At 34.1% G+C, this 23,520-nt stretch overlaps 1 protein-coding gene across 1 annotated transcript in view; it reads left to right on the plus strand.

Annotated features, from left to right (window-relative positions):
- Nucleotides 1–23,520, plus strand: part of LOC145687204 (uncharacterized) — a 66,845-nt gene that overhangs the window by 39,036 nt on the left and 4,289 nt on the right. Inside the window, exons 3-5 of the mRNA XM_081760675.1 lie at nucleotides 2,389–2,537; nucleotides 5,968–6,138; nucleotides 8,111–8,359. Of these exons, the coding sequence (XP_081616801.1) occupies nucleotides 2,389–2,537; nucleotides 5,968–6,138; nucleotides 8,111–8,359 (569 nt within the window). The remainder of the gene's footprint in view (nucleotides 1–2,388; nucleotides 2,538–5,967; nucleotides 6,139–8,110; nucleotides 8,360–23,520) is intronic.

The raw sequence follows: 23,520 nt of genomic DNA on the forward strand, positions 1-23,520 counted from the left end.
AAATTATAACAGAATTTCGGCTCTATTTTCTTACAATGTAATAAATCGTATAAGATATATATATTTATATATATATATATATATATATATATATATATATATATATATATATATATATATATATATATATATATATATATATATATGGGGCGGATCCAGGATTTTCTGACTGGAGGGGAACCAACAACTACCGGTACATTTTAATTATATTTGAATTTTTTAAAAATGCCTTTAGAAATCTGTGGTGGGAAGTGAGGAATACTGTTTTCCTTGTGAATCCTTTTTTTCAACCTTCAGAAAATCGATTTAAAATAGTGCTTTTGCAAAACTCCGCTTTCTTTTAAGCCCCAAACGGAAACACGACTGCAAAAGTTCAGGAAAGTTTGGCTATTTTCACTGCTAGTTTCGCATTTTATATAGTGTATATTTACAACGAAGGGGGGGGGTGCACATGCACCCCCTAATTCCAGCCCCGTATATACCAACGTCAATTACCTGCTTCGCTGGATTAAAATAAGAAAAAATAGGAGTATGTTCCGTTAGTCAGTCACTTTTTACTATTACTGAAGTGTTCTCTAATATCAGTTATTTTCGATCATTCGATTTTTTTTTTTTTTTTTTTTTTTTTTTTTTGTAAAAACCGACAGACAAAGTTTGTAGAACGTAGCAAGGAGTTTACGTTATTTTCATTTTGAAGGATACGTAGATTGATTAAACGATTTTCCATTATTACTACCAATTTATCTTTGAAGCACTCTGCATACAACCACGAAATTTGTATCCTATATATTTGGCGTACAAAATATGAATATCTCATGAGAAAAAGTTATGTGGCAAAGTTTCGAAACTGCAAAAAGACATTAAAGGAAAAGTTTTTTAGTAGCGATTGTGAGAGTTTGTATACAGTAACTGTACTGAAATCAAATTTTATGATGGTATTGGTTCAATCCCTGTATGTACCATTGGGGAAATCACCAATTTATAAGAGATATTTGCCTAAGATTGATACATATTCCTGTGAGAGACACCAATTTATAAGTCTACAGGTTTAATTACGCATGTCTCTCCTTGGGTATACTCAATTATGTGAGAAATCGAGGGTTCGATTTTTCGTATTGACCAACGGTAAGTGACCACGACTGGTACAAAAGGTGTTGGTGGAAGGCAAAATAAGGAAAAGTGGCAAATTTAGAGATTCGTCTAGACGAACCGTATTGAATTTTTGCAAGTTAACAGCATGAATTGTAGCAATTAAGTAATGTTATTTTACCTTCCTTTAAGAAATTACAATAACGAAAGAAAATAATTGCACTGTAGTAAAAATTATGTTACTAAAACATTTAGATGAAAACAGAATTATTTACTTAAAATATTTGTTATTTTAGATTGGAAGCGTTGGTAAGACGAATGATACTTTGTAACAAATTATTGTAAAAAAATAGTAATAATAAAGTAACACTGCAGGCCTAATTTACCTGCATGATAAGTACAAACACATGAAACACTAGCACAAAAAAATACACAATCCAATTATTGGATTATCAGCATTTTTATTTTATTTTTATTTATCCCCTGTTATGGAAATTAACGCGTATCGCGAATGACCGATAAAAGTTATTTCACAAACCCCTGATGATTCCACAAATTCTGAAGAATTCATCTGTCGCACATCTTTCACTATTCTGTGTCACTGAAGGATCACTGCATTGTCACTATCCCATTCCGAGCACAACATTTTGTAAATGATGGGAAAAAAATGCAAAGAGATTGGGCGCCTAGCTACGGCGCTTTACTTTCTTTATGGTTTCATTACTTCTTGCCCAGCTGCCTTTTGCTCATCGACTGACTTTAGCTTCCTGTATCAATCACGTCGAATGGGAAGGAGAAAGAAGGGAGAAGGACAAGGTATCGTTCTCCACTTTCTTTGAACAGAGGAAAAAGACAACACTATGAGAAATTTAACACTTGTTACTGTATAAAGACTAAATAAAATGTTTTGTGGTGTATATAACGTTGATACCGTTATAACTTGCATCAACAAATATTTTGAAACCGGAAGAAATGTATATACTTTTTTAAATATTTTTCATAATCCTTTCTCTTCCCGTGAGAAGGACGAATATTCTGCTAAACATGAATTAATACGTTGAATAAGTTCTCTTTCCTTACTTTGAAGTGATAAAGGTTTAACATTTACCGACGTGAATTCCTTTAAAAGGCACCATTCATATAACTATACAATGAGAAAACGTTTCGGCTTGCAATGTAAAGAAGTCATCAAGGATATGAATTTTTTGCCCGTTCGTTTTTAGCATTACAAAATTAAAGTAGCATCATATAACCAGTTGCGTAAGTGCCATCGAATTACTTTTCGTTTCTACGTTTCAGTTGGCTTCAGGAGACAGAACAGAATAATAGTGAAACCACACAAGAAACATCCAGGCTTGTTTGTTGCCTCTGGTGTAGTTGGTGGAATTGTTACTCGTAATTTAGTACCTGGGGAGTCGGTCTACGGAGAGAGGAGAATTGCGAGTAAGGTAAGTTATTGTTGTTGTTGTTGTTGTTATTATTATTATTATTATTATTATTATTATTATTATTATTATTATTATTATTATTATTATTATTATTATTATTATTATTATTAATATTAATATTATTAGGTATAGTATATTTGCAGAATATTTTATAAGACCTGTTCGTCCTTCATTGATTTTTATTTATCTTTTTTTTCAATAAATCAATCTCAAGAATAGTACTTATCGTACGTGACCTACAGAACCCATTCGATCTTGACTAAGCTTGGCGTAGAGGTAGCCTATAACATGGTTACTACATACGAAGGGTAAGCGGAAAAAAGATGGAATGTCACAAAACTGCATTGTCGAGAAAACTGCGATTTAATATTGAAAACCGCGTAAGAAGAATAGGGTTAGTTACATCTTTTGCCCCTTTTTACATGGACATTTTTACATCTACGTACGCATGGCATATATAGTCAAATAGTACCAAGAGTCACCAACAGATAGGACAAAGCACCCGAAAAAGCACATACATGGACATTCCTTGTTTTTTCCCCTTACCCTTCATATGTGAAATATTCTCCTATGTAGACTCTTTGTTCCTGAGTAATCGGACTTTGAATTGGGATTTGGACTTTAGTCAAATTTTAGAAAAAAATTAACTTATTGCTATTTAGAACATAAAATATGTAGGATAACCTTTTAAATTTATAATAGAGACGAAGAGGAAGAATAAATATTTATGATGAAGAATCACCAAAACCAATGAGGGACGAAGTTTCTAAAATGAAAAGTTCCATTATTAGTTTTCTGGGGATGTTTAAAAGAACATGGAATGAAGAGTTCCAAAATATGATACAGTTCCCACCAAATATGAGCATATTATTTATATCTATAACTTTGGTGCGAATCAACCAATTTTAGCTCAGTTTGTAGGGGATTTGGAATTTCCTAACAGTTTTGAAAATTGTATTTTAAACTATAGATTCGTTCATAAGTTATTAACAGAAGACCAGGAAGGATGAGTGTTACTTGATTTTTGCTGCGGATTATACAATGGTGAAATTATTATTTCATCGAACAACACGAACTATTTTTAAACCTCGAGAATTACTACGAACTGTGCTGAACTATAATAATATTCATTTTTTTAATTTCATTTTAGATTTGAAAATAAAGAAGAATAAAAAACACAAGCAAAACAGGGCCTGATATAATAATCAGGAATCAGGCTATTTAAAAAAAATAAGTGAGAATATAACTTCAAAGTTTGAAAATAACGTTTAAGATATATATATATATATATATATATATATATATATATATATACAGTGTTTTATTTCTAAAAATAAAGGTGCCGGTACGCTGGACCTCAGGTTCATAGTGGTTAAAAAGTTACATACCTTTCAGGTATTATTCTTCAGAATACTAATCATGCTACCAAAATGTTCTACAAAATGCTTCTAAATCAATGGATAAACTTTGTAAACAAAATCTACGGGATGTACTCACTTAATCCTCTTCCTAATAATGAATAAAAACAATTAATTGGATACATTAAAATAAGAACTAAGGGAAGGCTCTTGTGCGGAGGAATTACAGAGGTGTAGTCCCAACAGAAATTTTGTACTGGCTATCAATTTAGTCGAACTTCAGCGACAGAAAAAATTGTTGGGATTATTTCGTTGTGAGAGGTCAGTTTTTTCAGAGAGAGAAAGAGAAAAAAAAAATGGTCGGTTCAGAGCCTTTAGTTTATATTACCGTGCGAAAAAGGAATGGAAAATGGGAAGCGAGAGGACGTGCTAGCGAGCGAGACAGAAGGGCCCAAATATTTCTAGTCCCTGAATACAACTAACTGATTTCAAGAAGGAACAAAGATTCACAATTCTTCTCTAGAAAGAAGAAAAAAGGAAAAGGAAAGCAATAAAAACTCTGATATTCAATTAATCTATATATTTACTATTTGTAGTTTCGAAGTTTCTCGCCAAACCCTTTTTAAGACAGAAGAGGATATTTCATTTTCATTTAAAAGGTACCGGTACGGCGTACTTTTGCGTACCGCCAGAAATAAAACTCTCTTTCTATATATATATTGTAGTATACCATTACAATTATTAATGAAAAAAGTATGTTTTGTACTTATCAAAATGGCTTATTCTATTATTTTCTTAATTTTATAACGTAATATTCTTCAGTATTTATAAACGGCCTGGTAAACAACGTTTGCATTATGTATGCGCAAGATATAAAGCTGCTCACAAAGAAATTAAATCTTTAATATGCTAAACAATTAAAAAGTTCATTACAATGAAATTATGGGAATGCAATGAAAATAAAGAGCAACAAATGAAAACTTATATCTTACTCACATCAAACACAATTTCAGTCACTAGTTATAGTATGGAGTAGCTATATAAGTAGCATAGATAAAAAAAAAAATCATTTATTACGTGGCATAAACAGGCACTAGTGACCATGGTAGTACACTAAGAAAATGATCACAGATTAGATGCAACAACATGCATGACAACATGCAGACAATTATACATGAATTTACACAACGTTGCTTAGGCCTAAATTAAAATATCCAATTGTAATTTTTTAGGACCACCTCTGAGAAAAAAAAAAGTGAGCGCTCAAAATCGATTTTCAATTTAAAGGACATCTAAAACTGAAATATTATAACTAAAGTTGATTACTATATATATATGTGTGTGAATTAGATATTCACTTCATGTGGGACGAATCATTGCAAATCTATTCAGTATTTTGGAAAACATTTTATATGTAACGAAGAAATTCCCGTACAAGGTACCCAAGTGGAACTCAAGAAAATATGACTTCTTACAGGTACATGACAAAACTCGTTCACTCGTAATATATTAATTAATATTTACAAGATTACCATATAGAAGTATGATGTCACTTTCACTATCCACTACTTCCGTGCTGTTTTTTCTGATTTTTATTATTAATATTTAACAGGTGGAATGCACAAAATATCTATTAGAGAATCTGTCATACATGCAAGTTTTAAGAATTGCATAATACTGTATTGTAACCCACACAACGAAAGTTTTGTACCATGTTCTAGATTTTGCTGTTTAACAAGGTATGAGATATCCTTAAATGACCTTGTTATTTGCGTTTTCTTCCCTTCCTCTTTCTTTTCTTTTTTTTAATTCTAATTACACCATATCTCACTTCTGGCTATTCTAAGAGTTTTAAGTAACAAATTAAATAATAATAATAATAATAATAAAAATAAAATAATAATAATAATAATAATAATAATAATAATAATAATAATAATAATAATAATAATAATAATGTACATACATTATTATGTTTGACAGAAGGAATAGAGTTTTTCAGATTTCTAATATTTATGCATTTAATTGTACAGTAAATTCTTTTCTTTCTTTTTTTCCTTGTTTCTTTCCAGAATGGTTCACTGTATATTGAATATAGACTATGGAGTCCTTATATTTCGGCGGTTTCAGCTGCAATTGCAAATGGGTTAAATAGTATTCATATCCAACCAGGTTCCACGGTTCTCTATATAGCTGCAGCTTCTAATGCGACATTAACTCATGTATCAGACATTGTTGGAAAAGTAAGTTAATTTAAATAATTTATTCATTTTTATCAACGAACTTAAAGAGTTCGTTACTGAATTCTCTATGTCTGTGTGTCTGTCTGTCTGCCTATCTGTCCGCTTGTCTGTTATTTGCGATAGTAACCGACCAAATAGTAACCGGTGGCCACTGTCCAACTGGCCACTGGTTTAGCCACTCGTCCGTTGTATAGTGGCCATCAATTAATATCGGTACGAGAATGTTAAACATTCTATTAGAGATTGTTTAACACCGATATCATCTCTTTCTATGACTTACCTTTCCGTGATATTGGCCAAAAGATAGTTCCGATTTCGGGAGATTTAAGGAGCCAAATCTCGGGAACCGTAAAACACACAGAGATCATATTGGTGTCGATCAATACCTAAGAGGCTGGTAAACATTTTGGTACCAAATAGTAACCGGTGGCCACTGATTAACTGTCTACTGGTCAACTGACCACCGTTCCCCAGATATTGGGCAAAAATTTCGAATTTCTAAATATTTAAGCAGCCTTACCTCGAGAACTGTAATTCATAGAGAGATGATAATTTACTAATTTTTGTGAGAAAGAGAAGAAGGTGCAGATAAAATGATTTAGTTTTACAACCAGGAGCAATGGCAGTTATCCTTCCCGCTTCATCTCTTCATTCTTTTTAAGTTCTTTCTGGCAATGCTCTTGGAGCATTCTCAACTGTTTTTTTTACTAGTTTATTTATTGAAAAGGCAAAATTAAAATTTACCGTTTTTTATCTTTGTTCTGTTATTTATGATATGTAAGGTTCCAATATGGAAAGTGAAGTAAGTTTGTTGAAATGACTTGATAATTTCTGACATAAACCTCCCAAAAGGTTACACAAGAGCTGACTTAGATGATCTATGAATGGGCAAAGGAACTGCTGTGGTATCAGGTCATTTTTCGATCATTTAACTCCGTACATGGTGTTCACTGATCATACCATCTTTCGATATCATCTGTAACAAACAGCAAAGATCTCCTCCAAAATGTTAAAAAAGACTTTCATCGGTAGAGTTACCAACTTTCCTCCATGAACTAAATAGTCAATAATATTGGCCACGGCGTCTTTGTAATGTGCTGTAGCAAACTTAAATTGAATTAATGTATTCAATGCAACGTAATTATTTTATTTATGAAAATACATTTTTTTGATAGTATAATAAAAAAAAAAAATAAAGCAAAGGTGTATTAATAGCAAATGACAACATTCGAACAATCATGAAATAATTTCCAATCCGTTTGATGCTACTACTAATTTTACGTATATTGACAATAATATAAAAATGAACTTTATATTTTTTCTATTCAGGATAACAAGCTACCTAAATATCCAAATAACACAACCGAAAATATTTTTATCACTTCTATTACTTTTATTTTATTTTATTTTATTTTTCATTTTCTTTTTATCTCATATCTTAATTTTCAACTCGATTAGTGAAAAACAATATCTCTTATTGAGATTTCAGAATTTTTAAACTTCTGAAACTTTCACCATGATCTCCAAGTTCTAAATATAATTTTGTAGTTTACTTCCTAATTAGGTTTACAATGAGGTGTAGAGTAGGCTATACGAACATTCAATAATAATGTCCTGGCTTGTGCGAAATACTATGAACAAAAGATTCATCTACACTCTAAATCGAACTCTAGGTTACGTGCATATGTGTTATCCATTCGGATACTTACGGTTGAATTGTTGGTTATTTCCATATATAGTATATACGAGTATTTCTGGCGACTTCTGATTTTTATTTTATTTTTTCTTTAACTAGTGAAAGATTCTCTCCTTTTGTTATATTTTATACATCAGAACCTACCTGTGTTACGTAATCCTTATAACATATAAAAACATTTCGAAAAAAAAAAATAAGATTATTTTCCGGTAACAAAGTTGCAAACCACATTAAAAACAAATTTATTTCAATATTTTTCTCTTTTCTTCTCTTCAGGAAGGGACAGTATATGCTGTTCAATTTATGAATCAATGCCAGCTGGATCTCATAAACATTGCCGGAAAAAGAACAAACATAATTCCAATTATCGAAGATCCGAGGAATCCAAAGAAGTATCATCAAATGCTGGTTCGTAAGGTGGATACCATTTTCGCCCACATTTCTGACCAAAGTCATTCTGTAATTGTGGGAATGAATGCTGCTTATTACCTCAAGAATGGAGGACATCTTGTATGTTCTATTGATGTAAGTAGTACTTGGTTACACATGCTACCATAAAAGATTTTACGCATTTGTTCCATGGTTTGATATTGTACTCAAATGTTATTATTATTATTATTATTATTATTATTATTATTATTATTATTATTATTATTATTATTATTATTATTATTATTATTATTATTATTATTATACTTACCAGACTACTGGTTGATATTTTTCACGTTATTAAATACTAGCTTGATTTCGAAGCTTTTTCGTAATTTTCTTGTAACTGATGTTCATCAATACTTATTTAAAGTTAGTTTTCCATAGCATTTAGCTGGTTGTAACTTTAAGTTCCGTAGATAATTGGTATTTGTTCATGATATTTTATACATGAAATTGATTTGTACATTTTGGTCAAATACTAAGTTTGCAACAGTTCATGGAACAAAGATTTACAGGCTGCCATTGTTAATTAGCAAATCAATTACCTGGTGCTCAGAACTGCAAGTGAGTCTAAGTGTTGCACTGTGTGTACTTTTTGACTGCATAAATTTACTGTGAGTACTCCTCTTTCCAGCCATTTTGGTCATATGAATTCATCAATTACTTGAACTTAGTGTAATCTCCTTTAGCCTGAACAGCATATCTATGACGTTTAAGAGTTAATTTCATCTATAATTATTATCCCTCTGCAAACCGTGTGTTATTGATTTTGTAGCAAACGAGGCAGAAATATAACTCTTAAAAAATGAAAAAGAAACATTATTGTGGCACCATTTGGCTACAATATGAGTTAGGAATTTAACACTTATATAAAATTAAGTTATTGTATTTTTGCCAAAAAAGAAAAAAGAAAAAAAAAGAAAAAAAAATGTTCACTTCATGGGCTGCATAAAGTCAATTCCCTGTTTCTTGATGGCAATAGTGATTCAGCACTTAATGAAAAGCTTTATGTGGGTACATTCGAAGCTAAACAATTTTAGGCAATCTCTAAAATGATAAAGTTAATACTTTAAAAACAATTTCATTACTTTTGATCTATCTTGCTTCTCATTTATGTGTATATACAAATTTGTGTATTTTATTATTTCATATCCACGGAAAGGAGAAAATAATAATAATAATAAAATAATTTCCATTGTAGTCGAAACTGTTATGCAAAAATCATAAATTGCGTTCCAATTTCAACTTGTTTCGCAAATCGCTACGTAAAAAGCAAAACAAAAACGGGTGATATATTTATGTATATATAGTAAAATCTGTTAACTTGGTCACCTGCTTATCTTCAAAATTTTCCGCATTATAACAACTTTGTTTCTATTTTTTAAAGATAATCATAATTTTATTTTGGCCACATAGCTCAGTTTATAGATGGTAACACTAATATTCACATTTGCCATTTACAAGGCAGATATGACAAAATTATAAGTGGAAATTCAAAATAATATCCATATCTCTTACTATTGTCCTCGGAGATCAATATACGAAATCACACCCATGTTGAAAGAATGGGGGAAAGAAAGGTCAATTGGAAGAAACATACAGAAATACAAGATGTTTTTCCATTAATTTCCATGATTACTCTGGATTAGTTTGTCAACGTACTAGCACTTTTCTTCAGTGGAGGTTTCCCTATTTCTGAATAGGTTCTTAGGTTAGAAATGACCACCTTGTGTAGTGGCAGTGGACGAACTACATCTACCATTCACACCTTTCTCACACCATGTTTCGCTTGAGAGTAAATATTGCAGTGTGTGATTAACAACAGATGAATAGCTTGAAATTTAGAATGTGTACACATACGACAGAAAAAAATGTAAGGAACAGAGAATTTACTACCGTAAACGGAATTGTCGTTAATAAATAATTCATTACTATTCTAAATATCTGCAGAAAAAATCTATTTTCTGGTATTCTTCAGCTGTATTTTGTGATGGGAATTGTTCGCATTTTTTAGTTCAATCTGAATAATTCAATGTAAGTTTGAATATACAATATTAAATCAGCCGTAGTAAATTTCCTAGCATACAGTTATTTTACTACAAGCTGTAAGCACCTGTCGTTGCCCGGTCTTAATTCAGAACCTGTATAAAAGGAGGAGAAGAATGTCATTCTTCCATTGCCACGGTGTTTATCTTCTGTAGTTATGTAAGCCCGCATAACCAAAATGTAATATTGGTTGCATACAGGCAAGGCTTTCTAAGAAACATTTTCTTTGATATCCTCAATAAATCCCCCCTCCTGAGCCGGAAATCGAAAAATGCCTTCGCATGTGATTAGATCTGATGTCTACAAAATTTGGTAGTTCTATGTGACTTCTTTCTATGTTAGGTAAAATACACTCACATTATTTTATTGTTATTAAACATTTACTGTATACTATTTAAAGTAAGAAATTATGAAATTGGTCGCTAATACTTTAATATCAAGTAATAATAGAATATTTGTATTTGAATACATCTTTCACACTTATTTAGTGAGTTAGCTTTTTTTTTTTTTTTTTTTTTTACCAGAAGTGTCCAATATAGACAAGTTTTACTATGTACGATATTATGACCAGGAGAAAATGAAGGCATAATTACTTTTACGTATACTATAAGCATAACATTTCATCAGATAGGGAGGAGAAAATTGTGAAGGAAAGAAAGAAAATTTTTAAAAATATAACTGCGAAGCTCCGAAGAGGATGGAGCCATCTGATAAAGTATATAGCGAAAATGTATAGGGTGACTGGTAATTCGACGCATTCCTTGCAAGTAGATGTTCTACAAATATTTTAGAACATTTTCACGTATATGAACCGGGGGTCGCCAATCAATAGTTACAGAGTAATTTGCACATGTGTGATTTCTTTGAACTTTGTCGGCTAACTAAAGGTACGCGAGAAAAGTTTACCCTTACCCACTTTTACATGTTGTAGAGCGATGAAATTTTACGTGTTCAATCCTGCATACCAATGTAGGTCATGTGGCAACGTACAGTTCGTAACTCTGCACTGTTGCTGGGTTATAGGTCCGAATGTGAAGTAAGGTGTAGTGGTCCAAAATCCATTACTGCAACTCAGAAAGCAGCGTGGCAACGTCGCAGAAGTAGGAAATGACTGCATGGTTGGGAAGAGGTGGAATGAAGATGGTGTGCAGTCAATATAAAACGCGAACTATGACAGATTTCATACCCAGGGTCGGACATATGTCTTACCAAGATACGGGTAGTGAACGGGTGCGTTGTTTTCCAGGAGGCGGAAACCTTTTTCATCATGCCACGCTCTGGAAATTGACAGAATTCCGCAATGCACGCAGCAGTGAGGCACAGCGTATCCTGGTAATCAGTGGCATATTTTATGGGCTACCGGGCCTACCGACGGTATCCCTAGAATATTACAAAATAAAGTTATTCTGATATAAACTAAATTATATTGATAACTTTACACTTTAATATCTCCTTTCAATGATACAAGTTTCTGAGAACTGTACGCATTCGGAACGATCCACTAACTCTTCGCACGTAGTCTGTCTCGCTATCTCAAGGGGTTTTCGATATGACAACGCAGCAGTTACCTCTCTCTAGCTGCTACAGTGAGAATCGTATGGGCGCATTCCCCTTCGCTCCACCTCCGCCCACTGCATACGAACGGGCTGCCTGGTAACAGCAGTTTCCTTTGGAGAAATCGGTTTCTTGGGCGTGAGCGAAGATTAAAGGGAAATTACACGAGGAATGACGAGGCATTTTGAAGGTCTCTGGGAATTGTCTCGGACATCTTGACCCTCCTTCGGTAGCAGTTTGCGTGAACGCAACAAAAACTTCGTGTTTTACAGAATTTTGCGATAGTTGGCATAGCTGTTATAAATACTTGTTTCATTATTTGCGTTTCGTTGCTAAGGCTCTTTCAAACTGAGGCTTCTTCGTTGACTAATTGCCTATTTTAGTGTTCTTTATTACTCGATTACTTTCCATTTTCTTTGGTGAGTAGGGTTACATCTATACAAAGCAGAATGTCGGGTTACTTCATGGAACAGAAAAGGTAGAAATGTACGATCGTTGTTCCGTAATACTATTAAGATAATATATGTCTTGCTAGTGGAGAGAAAATCATATTTATCTACTTGATAAGAGGAAAGAGTGTTGTAACATTTTCTCTTATTTTGAAGATTGTATAATAACGTGGAAACTAAACTACAATAATAATAATAATAATAATAATAATAATAATAATAATAATAATAATAATAATAATAATAATAATAATAATAATAATAATAATAATAATGTACTCATGTTATAAAGGTTAGTGGTAGTCCAAGCCATCAAACCAGTATACGCCACTGCTGGTAATTGTATAATTGTAGTACCCTTTACCTGGAAAGCAAGTACTGTAGTAGTACCCCATGCTGTTCCCAAGTAAACGTGATAATCACTTTGGTCGCTCAGAGTTGAACACGGACTTCCTTTGGTGTTGGTACGTTGGCACACTGTCATTGGTTTGACTAGGATTTTATGCATGTATGTATTTTTGCAAGGGAATAACTCAAAGAATGGTTTGGATATCCAACTCCGGGGTCACATAGGTCTTTTAGGTGGGTCTAGGATTTGGGAAGGAATTGGACCTGGCCTTAGCCTGGTGGGAGTGAAGAAAACCAGGGAAATCCTAGTCAAACCAATGACAACATGCCGACGTAGCACCACCAAAGGAAGTCTGTTTTCAACTCTGAGCAACCACAGTGATTATCATGTTTACTTGGGATCAGCATGGAGCATTACTACTTGCTTTAAAGGCAAAGAGTATCACAATTACCAGGATATACCATGTCTCTGCTGCTTGTGTTGCGGAATTCTGTGAAATCTCAGAGCGTGGGATGCTGATACAAGGTGTCCGCCTCCTGTAAAACAACGCAAATGTTAACAGTCCGAATCTTGGGCAGACTTGCGAGCTGTACATTACCACATGATCTACATTGATATGCAGGATTACACATGTAAAATTTCATTGCTCTACGATATGTGGAAGTGGGTCAGAGTAAATCTTTCTCACGCACCTCTCGTTAGCCGACAAAATTCAAAGAAATCGCACATGTGCATATTACTCAAAAACTATTGATTTACGACCCCCGTTCATATAGGCGAAAATGTTCCAAAGTACATGTAGAATATCCCCTTGCATGGAATGCATCAAATTACCAGTCACCCTGTATATATATATATGGTTCATTCTCACTTAACTCCGGCACGCTGTGTCCAAATGCATAGGATGTTCAAAATGTAATTTATTCAGTTTCTATTTTGTATGGAGACAAGATAGCTGCTGCTAATCCTTGGAGCAGAATTAGCACGGATATATATATCTCAGAGTTATTTGAAAATAATATAAAAATTACTAATTTTGTCACATAAGTTAGCTGCCCCAATAGAACTCTCAATGTTTGAAATAGTTATTCTACATTGACAAGTATGAGATGCAAAATAAAATCATTACGATCGTAATCAGAAGTTTTTATAGAAACGAAAAATATAAACTTTCTTTTTTAGTGAGTATCTTTGTTATTTTTTTTTTAAAAAAAGAAACTACTGTCTTGTAATTGTCTGTCACTTAAGTTACTCTCTGGTTCTACGAATTTCCAACACAGGCAGGATTTAAAATACAACGTGACATGGTTAGTTTAGCTCTCTGAATGTTTCATGCTTCAGTGTAAGCAGTAGCACCGATGGTCGTTATACGTTTTTGCTCTTGTGGAAGAAAATGTAGATAAATGCGTAAGTGGGTTTAATATGTGTTAAGTTACCTATGTCTCAGAACTGTTTATGTTGCTAAAATATTATATTTAGTATATTCAGAAGCACTGATCTATCGTTTTTAAAGTATTAAAACAGATTGCATTCGAAGTTAATAATCTGATAATTTTTTTGTTTAAAATACACAAAATGTCACCTACGTTACTTTCACATATGTTACCCCATGTCTCAGCAACTTACGTGACCACAGTAGCTTTTGTGACTTTAAAGAACGCCTCTGACATAGAAAGAGAATTATTTCATCAATAATTGTTATTCTATAGCACAACGATACAAATGACAATCTTCAAAGTAATGAATAATTTTCTCTTTCACTCTAATGGAAAACAAACACCAATCGACGGGCTTTCATCTGCAATAAAATTAGTCGGATTGGCTTATGGTCTAGTGTTTTTTTTTTTTTTTTTTTCTAAATATAAAAATTAAGTTTTCTGATTTCTTTGGCTGAACTACTACTGTGCTGAAATTATTAAACGCAATAGCGCGTTTGGTGCAAAAGTTCAAATAAGTCTTGTTTATGTTTTAAATTAAATATTGGTCACATTCTTAAACATGATTTTCTTATGAACCATTTCATTATATAATCTTATCTTTTTTCATTTTTATAAATGTATCAAGTACAGGGAGGATTATTTAATACATATACTTTTTATTCTTTTATATTAAAATATAATAGAAAATTTAAAAAAGAAGGATATTTAAAAATGCAAACGAAACATAATTTAAAAGCGTAATGAAGAGAACATAACTTTTTCTGCGTACTCGGTATATTTTATCTGAAATAGGTAGGTACTGAGACGGAAGAAAATGGAAAATTCCATATTGGAGTCTAAGTGTTTTAGAAGTTAATTTTCTTCTATTTCTTCTACTAAAATCTAAACTTTAGTACAGTAATTGTACGTACATGTCACATATGCTACTTTCGTATATTGTAGCAAATTTCCTAAAATAAAAGCTGTTAAGAAATTTTTTTTGCATATCTTGTCTAGTTCTGCAAGACAAACCATGTCCACAAGCACAAAATAACTCTCTGTAGTGAAGAAGCGCATATGGTAACGTAAGTGACAAGACGTCTTTCTAAAAGCGTTAATTTTTCGTAAAATGGAGATGAAAAATGTACGCCAAAACATGGAATCTTTACTAAGAAGTTCTAAGGATAGATAGGATATATATATGTTAATGTGTGTGATTATGCCTTCACTGTTTCCTGCTAATGAATGTCTTCTTCTTACCTCCAGACTTTTCTGTTTCAACTATACACAGGTAGTTATCCAAATAATGGAAACGTTTTAATAACATGTAACTTACCTGATTATCGTGGCGTTGCACAACCTTTAGCCTTAATAGGTTTCTATTCGTCACGAAATTGAGCCATAGAACTCTCGAATCGTTCCCAATACAACTAGGACTGTCTATTGATTTGCAAAGCCTATAAAGCTAAATGGCATGGCCAACGACGGTCCATGAATAAGTTATTTTGCCCCAACTTGACATTTTCACATCAATGGTAGCGATTGATTTCGATTAAGGTTTAACGTTCCTTTCAGTAGTGAGGCTATATGAGACTTGGATCTACAGCTAAACATGGGATTCGAACTGCATGAGCTCCTGCCGGAACGGAACCTGGGTTTCCTGCGTCGAAGATGCGTGCGCTAACCGTATAGCCACGAGGGAACTCTCAGTGATAGTGATATCTCACTATGAATACATTCCGTGATATCAATATTATACACTTGTAATATATACACACCTTGCAAAATGATGCATCCTCATCTTTAAATATTTTCAATCCCAAGTATGAATTAAGAATAGTCAACTTGTAACTTCCTTTGAAGGTTATCACTCCTTGGACCATGGGACAACCACTCCAATGGACATCTCCTTTCTGACCAAAGGTTGTAATTTAAAAACATAATCGTGTAGAACTAATCATCAATATACCACATACCAAAAATCTCAGAAAAATATTTCTTTGTTACAGAGATACAGCGCTTCAAACAATAGAAAAATGAGCTGCTTACGTCACGGTAACATAGATAAGGGTTTTGGCGTGACGAAAAAGTTACTTGTAGAGGGATAAATTCTTGAGGTATTTTTGGTTTGGCTAATCAGAGTGCTCCTGTAACCATGTATATTCGAAGATAACCATTTGAGATCAGAGGAAGTCCGTTCGCCATGTAATTTTAAAACAAAATGATGCGCGTCTATTTACTTTATTTCATGGTTCTCCCATATTCACTTTCAAGTGATCGGCTACAGTTCTCATCTAAGTTCATACAATTATACGCATTCATCTCAAGATTATTCACTTCATGTAGAGCCAGGGGTTACTCTTGAACCCTGTAGCTCACTTTAGGAATAATTCGTGAGGAAAAAATAACAATAATAAAAAAATAATAATGACCGCTTGCACATGACTGGCGATAGTTCGTGTTGGTCCCTTCGCGATTCTCCACGACAAATCGAAGAAGCGCGGACCAAAATGAAATCCTCGCTGCTATGCGGTGGTAACTTTCTACCCTAACTCTAGATATCTCTTTCGACTCGACGAAAACCTGTCGCCAGTGACACACTAGCGGCAGTCCTTCGACGCGTCGCTATAGCGACGATCGACATTTACCGCCAAGTGGGCCACTAGGTGTTGGCGACGTTTATGGCATGGGGTTTCTATGCGAAATTCAAAATTCACATTTTAATTTGAATTTTTTCAATTGTTACATTTTATTTTACAGGTTTTTTCAATATAATACAACTTGTAGAGCAATCTTTATGTTTTCTAATGGTGTTTGTTCCACTTCTCTAGTGCACATATTAACCATTTTATGACAATTTTTAATAATCACTGTAACTGAAAAAATGCCCTTTTTGACATTTTTAAACACCCTGTATGGGGACACTTTCAGGAGGAGAGAGGTAATATTTGGGATTTTTCATCTCCCACTGTAATAAAGCTGTGCATAACTTTTTTTTTTTTTTACAAAAATCTGAGATGGTGAAGTCTGATGACTTGTTGTTTTGATATGAAATGTCCCTTTACTCACTTTTACAGTTTTTCCAGTAACTCTTTAAGAACAGGGACAAAAACACAGTAACATTGAGGACAGTATAAAGCACAAACACTATTCGCGCGTCCTTACCTTGCCTGAAGTAAAACAATAAAATATGGAGAACATGCAATTTTTGATCTTCCATCTTCTATGTGTTGTCAAATCTGTGAAATCCATTCAGAAAATTCATAAAATATAAAATATGTAGCCAAGTCTCGAATTGGCAATAATAATAATAATAATAATAATAATAATAATAATAATAATAATAATAATAATAATAATAGGAATAATAGAATTACAATATCAATTACGTAAACAATACCTTCCAATAAAGAAAAAATAATAAATGCCACCTCGGGATTCGAACCCGGGTCACTGCAATGGCAGTTCTCTGCTCTCATACTTTGCCATCAATTCCTCAAACAAAGATAAGAAAATAAACTAGTAGTTATGTTAGATAATCATAGCACACACTATTTCTACACGTGTTGATATAATTCAAAGAATGTGAAAATAATTTCTATCGTCTTTTCTTCTTTGGAAACTAGAAGGTAAAGAAGAATTGTAGGGATGGGCACGAGCGAGTTCGAGCGAGTTTTCACTCAAACTCGATTCGACTCGATTCAAAACAGACATCTTTGAGGTCAACTCAAGAACTCGACTCGAAAAATTTCCTCCAACGCGACTCGAATTTGACTCGAGTTTCGATTCGAGTCGAGTCAAAACGAGGAAAATCTAGTCAAATGCTGTGCGTAGTTTCAAGTACTTTCTTCAAGTATCCTACATAAACAATCTAATTATTATCAATGATGCTACTACTACTACTACTACTTGTACTTATTATTATTATTATTATTATTATTATTATTATTATTATTATTATTATTATTATTATTATTATTATTATTATTATAACAACACCATGTATAAATATGAAAGATAGGTATATCTGAATACTAAACACTAGTTGACTGCTGACGTCGGTAGTCGTGAAGTCTAGGAGACAAGAACATCGTTCACGAGGTTCTGGATTTGAGTTCCGGAGAAGCAAGCATTCGGGCTCAAACCAAAAATTGTTAGAAATTAGAGAGCGCCGGCCAAACTTGTCTAAAATTGCTTGACCCGGGTTTAGCGTTCTCAACGGCTCGAACGGATAGGCTCACAGCTCACTCCCTATCGAGCCGAACCAGTAGCTCACCCACTAAAGCCGGCTCGAACCGAACCAAACCGAGCTGATGGCTTACCCCAACCAAGCTGGCTCGAGCCCATGGCTCACCTGAGCCGAGTAGGTGCCTTATCTCAACCGAGTCGGCTCGAGCTGTTCGCTCAGTTGAACCAAGCTGAGTCGGTTAACATCACTACCCGGGTTGGGCTGCTTCGGCTCAAATCTTCGACCGCGCAGGTCTTAGCCTTGGTGGTAAAAAATACAGTATATACTTATGTTAGTGCTTACGATATTTGAGTCTGTCTCGTTATAAAAATCCATTGTCGTCCTGTTAATCGAGACGAGACGAGATGCGAGCAATGTCCCACCTCATGAGAAACACTAAAAATATTCCACATTACTGCTTATATTTCTCATATCTTTCGCTTTCCAGTCTAATCAGGTAATGATTTCAAAACGAGTTAAACCAAGCTAAACGAGCGAGCCATTTATCAAACTCGACTCGACTGAAACTCGACCTCAGAACAATGACTCGACTTGGAACTTGACTCGAGAAAATTACCTTTTACTCGACTCGAATTCGTTTCGCAGGGGCCGCGGTGGCTCAGTGGTAGAGCGTTCACCTCTGGCGCTTGGGGTCCCGGGTTCGATCCCAGCCCCCGCCAAGTGAACCTTGTGGTGGACAAACACCGTGTGCGCGGGTTTTCTCGGAGTTCTCCCGTTTCCTGCCACTTTCTTCATTCCACCATTTCATTCATTACTCATCATCACATTCTCCTTTAGCCTAACCGGCATAATCGTGGGACGTAAAACTCAAAGATTTCATTTCATTTTTCATTTCGAATTCGTTTAGAGTTGAGTCGAGTTTTAGCTCGACTCGTGCCCATTTCTAAAGAATTGTAATGTAAATCGGGACCATCGCTGAAAACTATGACGTTTAACTTCAAGAACGGTTCATGGTGTGTTCCTCATTGAGGAACGTGTATATAAGGTTTTTTTTTTTTTTTTTTTTGGTTTAAAGAAAGATATCTTGAGTAAGTTATTGTGACACTCACATAAGCAACATCTCCTTATAGAGGCCTTATCGTTGAGTCCTTTTAACTTGACCAACAGAATGCTCCTTTAACCGTGTATATTCGACGATAACCCTTTGGGATAAGATAAAATGTGTTCGCCATATAATTTTATAATAAAATTACCGCATCTATTTACTTTATTTCATAGTTCTCCCATATTCACTTTCTAATATTCGGCAACAGTTGCCATCGGAATTCATACAATTATGCGTAATAATAATAATAATAATACCAATTACATAAACAATACCTTCCAATAAAGAAAAAATAAATGTCACGCCGAGATTCGAATCCGGCTCACTGAAATGACAGTTCTCTGCTTTCACACTTTGCCATGAATTCCTCATACAAAGATAAGAAAATAAACTAGTAGTTATGTTAAATAAACAATAGCACACACTATATCTACACGTGTTGATGCAATTCAAAGAATGCGAAAATAATGTATGCCGGCTTTTCTTGTTTAGAAATTAGAAGTTACGGTGAGGAAGAATTGCAGTAATGTAAATCGGGACCAGTTAAAAACGATGAGGTAGCCTCATCTTGAAGAACGTTTCGTGATATTTCCCTCATTGACGAAAGTCTATATCACTTGTTTTTGAGTTAAAGAAAGAAACCTCGAGTAAGTCATTGTGACACTCATAAGGAACGTCTCCTTATACGAGTATTAGTACGAGTATTTTGTGTATAGTCTTACATGCAATGATTTTAACTAGCTAATAGTTTAGTTTGAAGATGAAGTGACGCAGTGGGTAAGTGGCTAGAGCATTGAACTTCTATTCGGCGGACCGGGTTCAAATCCCGGTCAGGTTCTAACTTTTTCAAATGTTTCAATTTCAATTTCAATACATTCTTAGTGTCATAAGCAAGATCTTCTCTCCTCCAGAAAGAAAAAGATGTTGCAATGAGGAGAATTGGAGAAGGACTCTCAATGAAGGCAATCATTTAGTAACTTATTTCCAGTAGTTGTTCTAGGTTTGATATTTTCAGCTACTTTCAAGCATTTTCTGATTCATGCGTGGTCAGTATTTTTATTTCTCTAAACATGCAGCATATAAAGAAATAATACATTACATACACAGCAATATTGAGATTAATATATGGTGTTCTTTGGAAAACACGATCTGAACCATAGATATTCATCTTAGAATGGAGAACTGTTTCGTTAGTCACCTACTTTACAATTTTACCTTGATAAACACCTGGATCAGGGCTACCAACTGCTGTCAGCGCCGAGAAAAGTTATGTGTAAGTTGGGTTGCATCTGTTTAGGAGTTCTCACAACTGCAAATTTCCTTGACCCCAAGTAATGGAATTAGAGCACTTAGGGGGGAGATACTTTTGTGGTTTTGTGTACAATAATGCTACAAGAATCGTATTATATAGCATTTTACTGTCTTACTACATTTCTACAAGGGAAATGCTTTTGTGATCACCACGGTGGTTTCAAGCTGAAGAAAGCTGTAGCGAATAGAGGCAAAGGTTACGCTGCCGAAAGACCATCGTAAACAAGATAAGTGCTCGAGAATTTTCTTGTGACATAGGCGCCAGTTCTCAAACCTAGGCACCATAATAATACACTTTCATACATAGGCTTTCATAATTTTATTTTTGATTTAACTTATTTAGAAGCCAGACTCCTATTTCCAAACGCCTTGACTACCTGGCGTACAGGATTTTCCGAGCCTGAACAAGAGGAATATTGACATAAATTCATTATGTGTTATTTATGTTGTTACTTTGAAACGTCAGCTTTTCCTTTCCAATAACCTCACACGAAATAGTGCCATACAAACATAAGTTTATTTATATTCTTTCTCCCCTTCACCCAAGCCCGTATCCACGGTAGGCAGTTCCCCTAAATTTTTACTGACCCCCTAAAATTTTCAAGGTAGGCTGCCAAACAAAATATAATATGATGATGAACTAGCTCCAATAACTTCTACTGGGCCCCCTACATATTTGGGGTGGCTACAAGCCTGCATTCAGCTCTGAGATGATTAATGTTTAGTATATGGTGGTACTTTTGTAAAAGATTATATCGTGAAAGTATTGCGTTTTGTGTTCTGAGGTCCACAAGTTAAAAAAAAATCATAAAAGCAAACGTTTGAAGAGTTCAGCCTTTGTTAAGATTCGTCCAGTAGATTGATTTCTCTTATATTGTTCTGCTCATTTGAACAGAAATTAAGTTCATTACTTGTCATGACATATCACGAACATTCATTATCAAAAGACGCAGTGGATCAATAGTGGAGCGCTCATCTCTAGTGTGATTGGTACCTGGTTCGAATTCAAGCCATATGCATTTGTGGTGGACAACATCGTGTCCGTGGGTTTTCTTGCGATTCAGACATTTCGTCCCACATGACCATTCCACCGATTCTTTTATAATCATTCACTGTCATTAATCATCTGTCTCCCTTTGCCTACAGGATATATTCGTGGAACATAAAAGTAGAAATTTCATTTTATTTTATTCAGTGATAAGCCACTGTAACTAGTTTATCATTACTGTGAGACCACGTCTGTTTATTTGTTGGTTTAAATGCTAACTCATGTGCTCAAAAGACTTCAGCCAATTTGTAAATGTTCATATGGACTAATGTAAACAATTTACGAGTATGTTCCATGGGCTAAAGAAAACGACAGTAAGCGCGAAGATATTATGATGAAATAATATTGTTAATGTGTACAGTAATTCGATAATAGCACTGGTAAATTATCAGAATGCTCATAAACATAATTATCAGCGTAAGTTTGTGCGTCCTTGTGTTGAACTCAACAAAGAATTTAGATTATTTTTACTTGGAGAAATGTTTTTTCATGTATTAATTTCCTTAGGCATCCCCCTGAGCGTCTAACTATCGAATCCACGATTAACTTGCACATAAGAAATTAGCACTCGACTATCAAATAACTATGCTTTTATATTGTTGGTTTTTTTCTTAAGAATGAATAAAATTCGCTTCGTAAGGTCGGTGGGTCACCGAAACATGAGAATATTAATTAGTTTCTTATCTCAGGCTGCAAACAATGTCAATAATATATCAAATTAGTGCACTTCAACTTTGTCCTAAGATATTTAAGTATATTCAAATAATTGGTAATAAATAAATAAATAGCGTGCTTTTTAAATAAACCTTAAATTCTGTTACTTTTCTTATTCTTTGTGTTATTAGCAACGTCGTACACATTTGAAAACATGCATCGTATCTTTCGCTAAGCCGTTTCCCTATCTAGTGAGCGGCGCAGACCTTTTCCTCTATACCGACCTGTATCATACAAACATGGTGGTCGTTGTTTTGAGTGCACGAGTAGCAGACCGGAATTCAATGACAAATTTCGACTGGTTAGAGTCGTCGCATGAGCGAAGGGAAGTGTTCTCCGTAATCAGCTAGTTCTGAAGTTTTTTTTAAGCAATTAAAAAAAATCAGTGGAAATGTCCATTGCCTTATTCATTGGGTGGCCGCAACTAGAAAAAATCAACGTTCTTTATGCAATTCAATAGGCTTACTCAGTTGTATCAATATTGACAGACCGGACTAGCTGCCCTAAAGCTGACCGTAGATACTCATTAATGTTTCAGTAGGAGGATTGAGAGCAGGTCAGGGGAGATGATGAAGTTCACCAAAGCACGCCTGAACATGTGTATTGTATTGGCACACTGACGGTGTGTATTGGTGCATGGTCATTTTGAAAGACTGCATCGTTGTTAGTGCATTTATTGTTGAGTTAGTAATGAAATGTTAGGATGCACTTGGTCACCTAGAATATCCACATGATATCTAGCAATAGTTCGTCCTTTGTTAGTAATATTAAATTAATATAGTTACAAAGAAAAATAACATACTTTGTAACGTTTCAATACTATAGCAGTATCTTCATCAGATACTCGGATATCTCTAAACTACATGAAGCATAATAGTATATATTACGAGGTGTACAAAAAAGGTATGTGCAGTTTCGTTTTAATTTACAAGAACAAGGAAGTACAGAGAACTAATCTATGACTATTTCTCAACGAACTCTCCTTCTTTATTGATATACAGTTGCTATCACTCCGTTATTTTTTGTAGCATGTGGCAAAGTCATCTTTGGGGGAGGGATCAGATGCTGGAA

This window comes from Thermobia domestica, chromosome 6, assembly GCF_964235325.1.
Source record: "Thermobia domestica chromosome 6, izTheDome1.hap1.1, whole genome shotgun sequence".
In the NCBI taxonomy this organism is placed as follows: Eukaryota; Metazoa; Arthropoda; class Insecta; order Zygentoma; family Lepismatidae; genus Thermobia; species Thermobia domestica.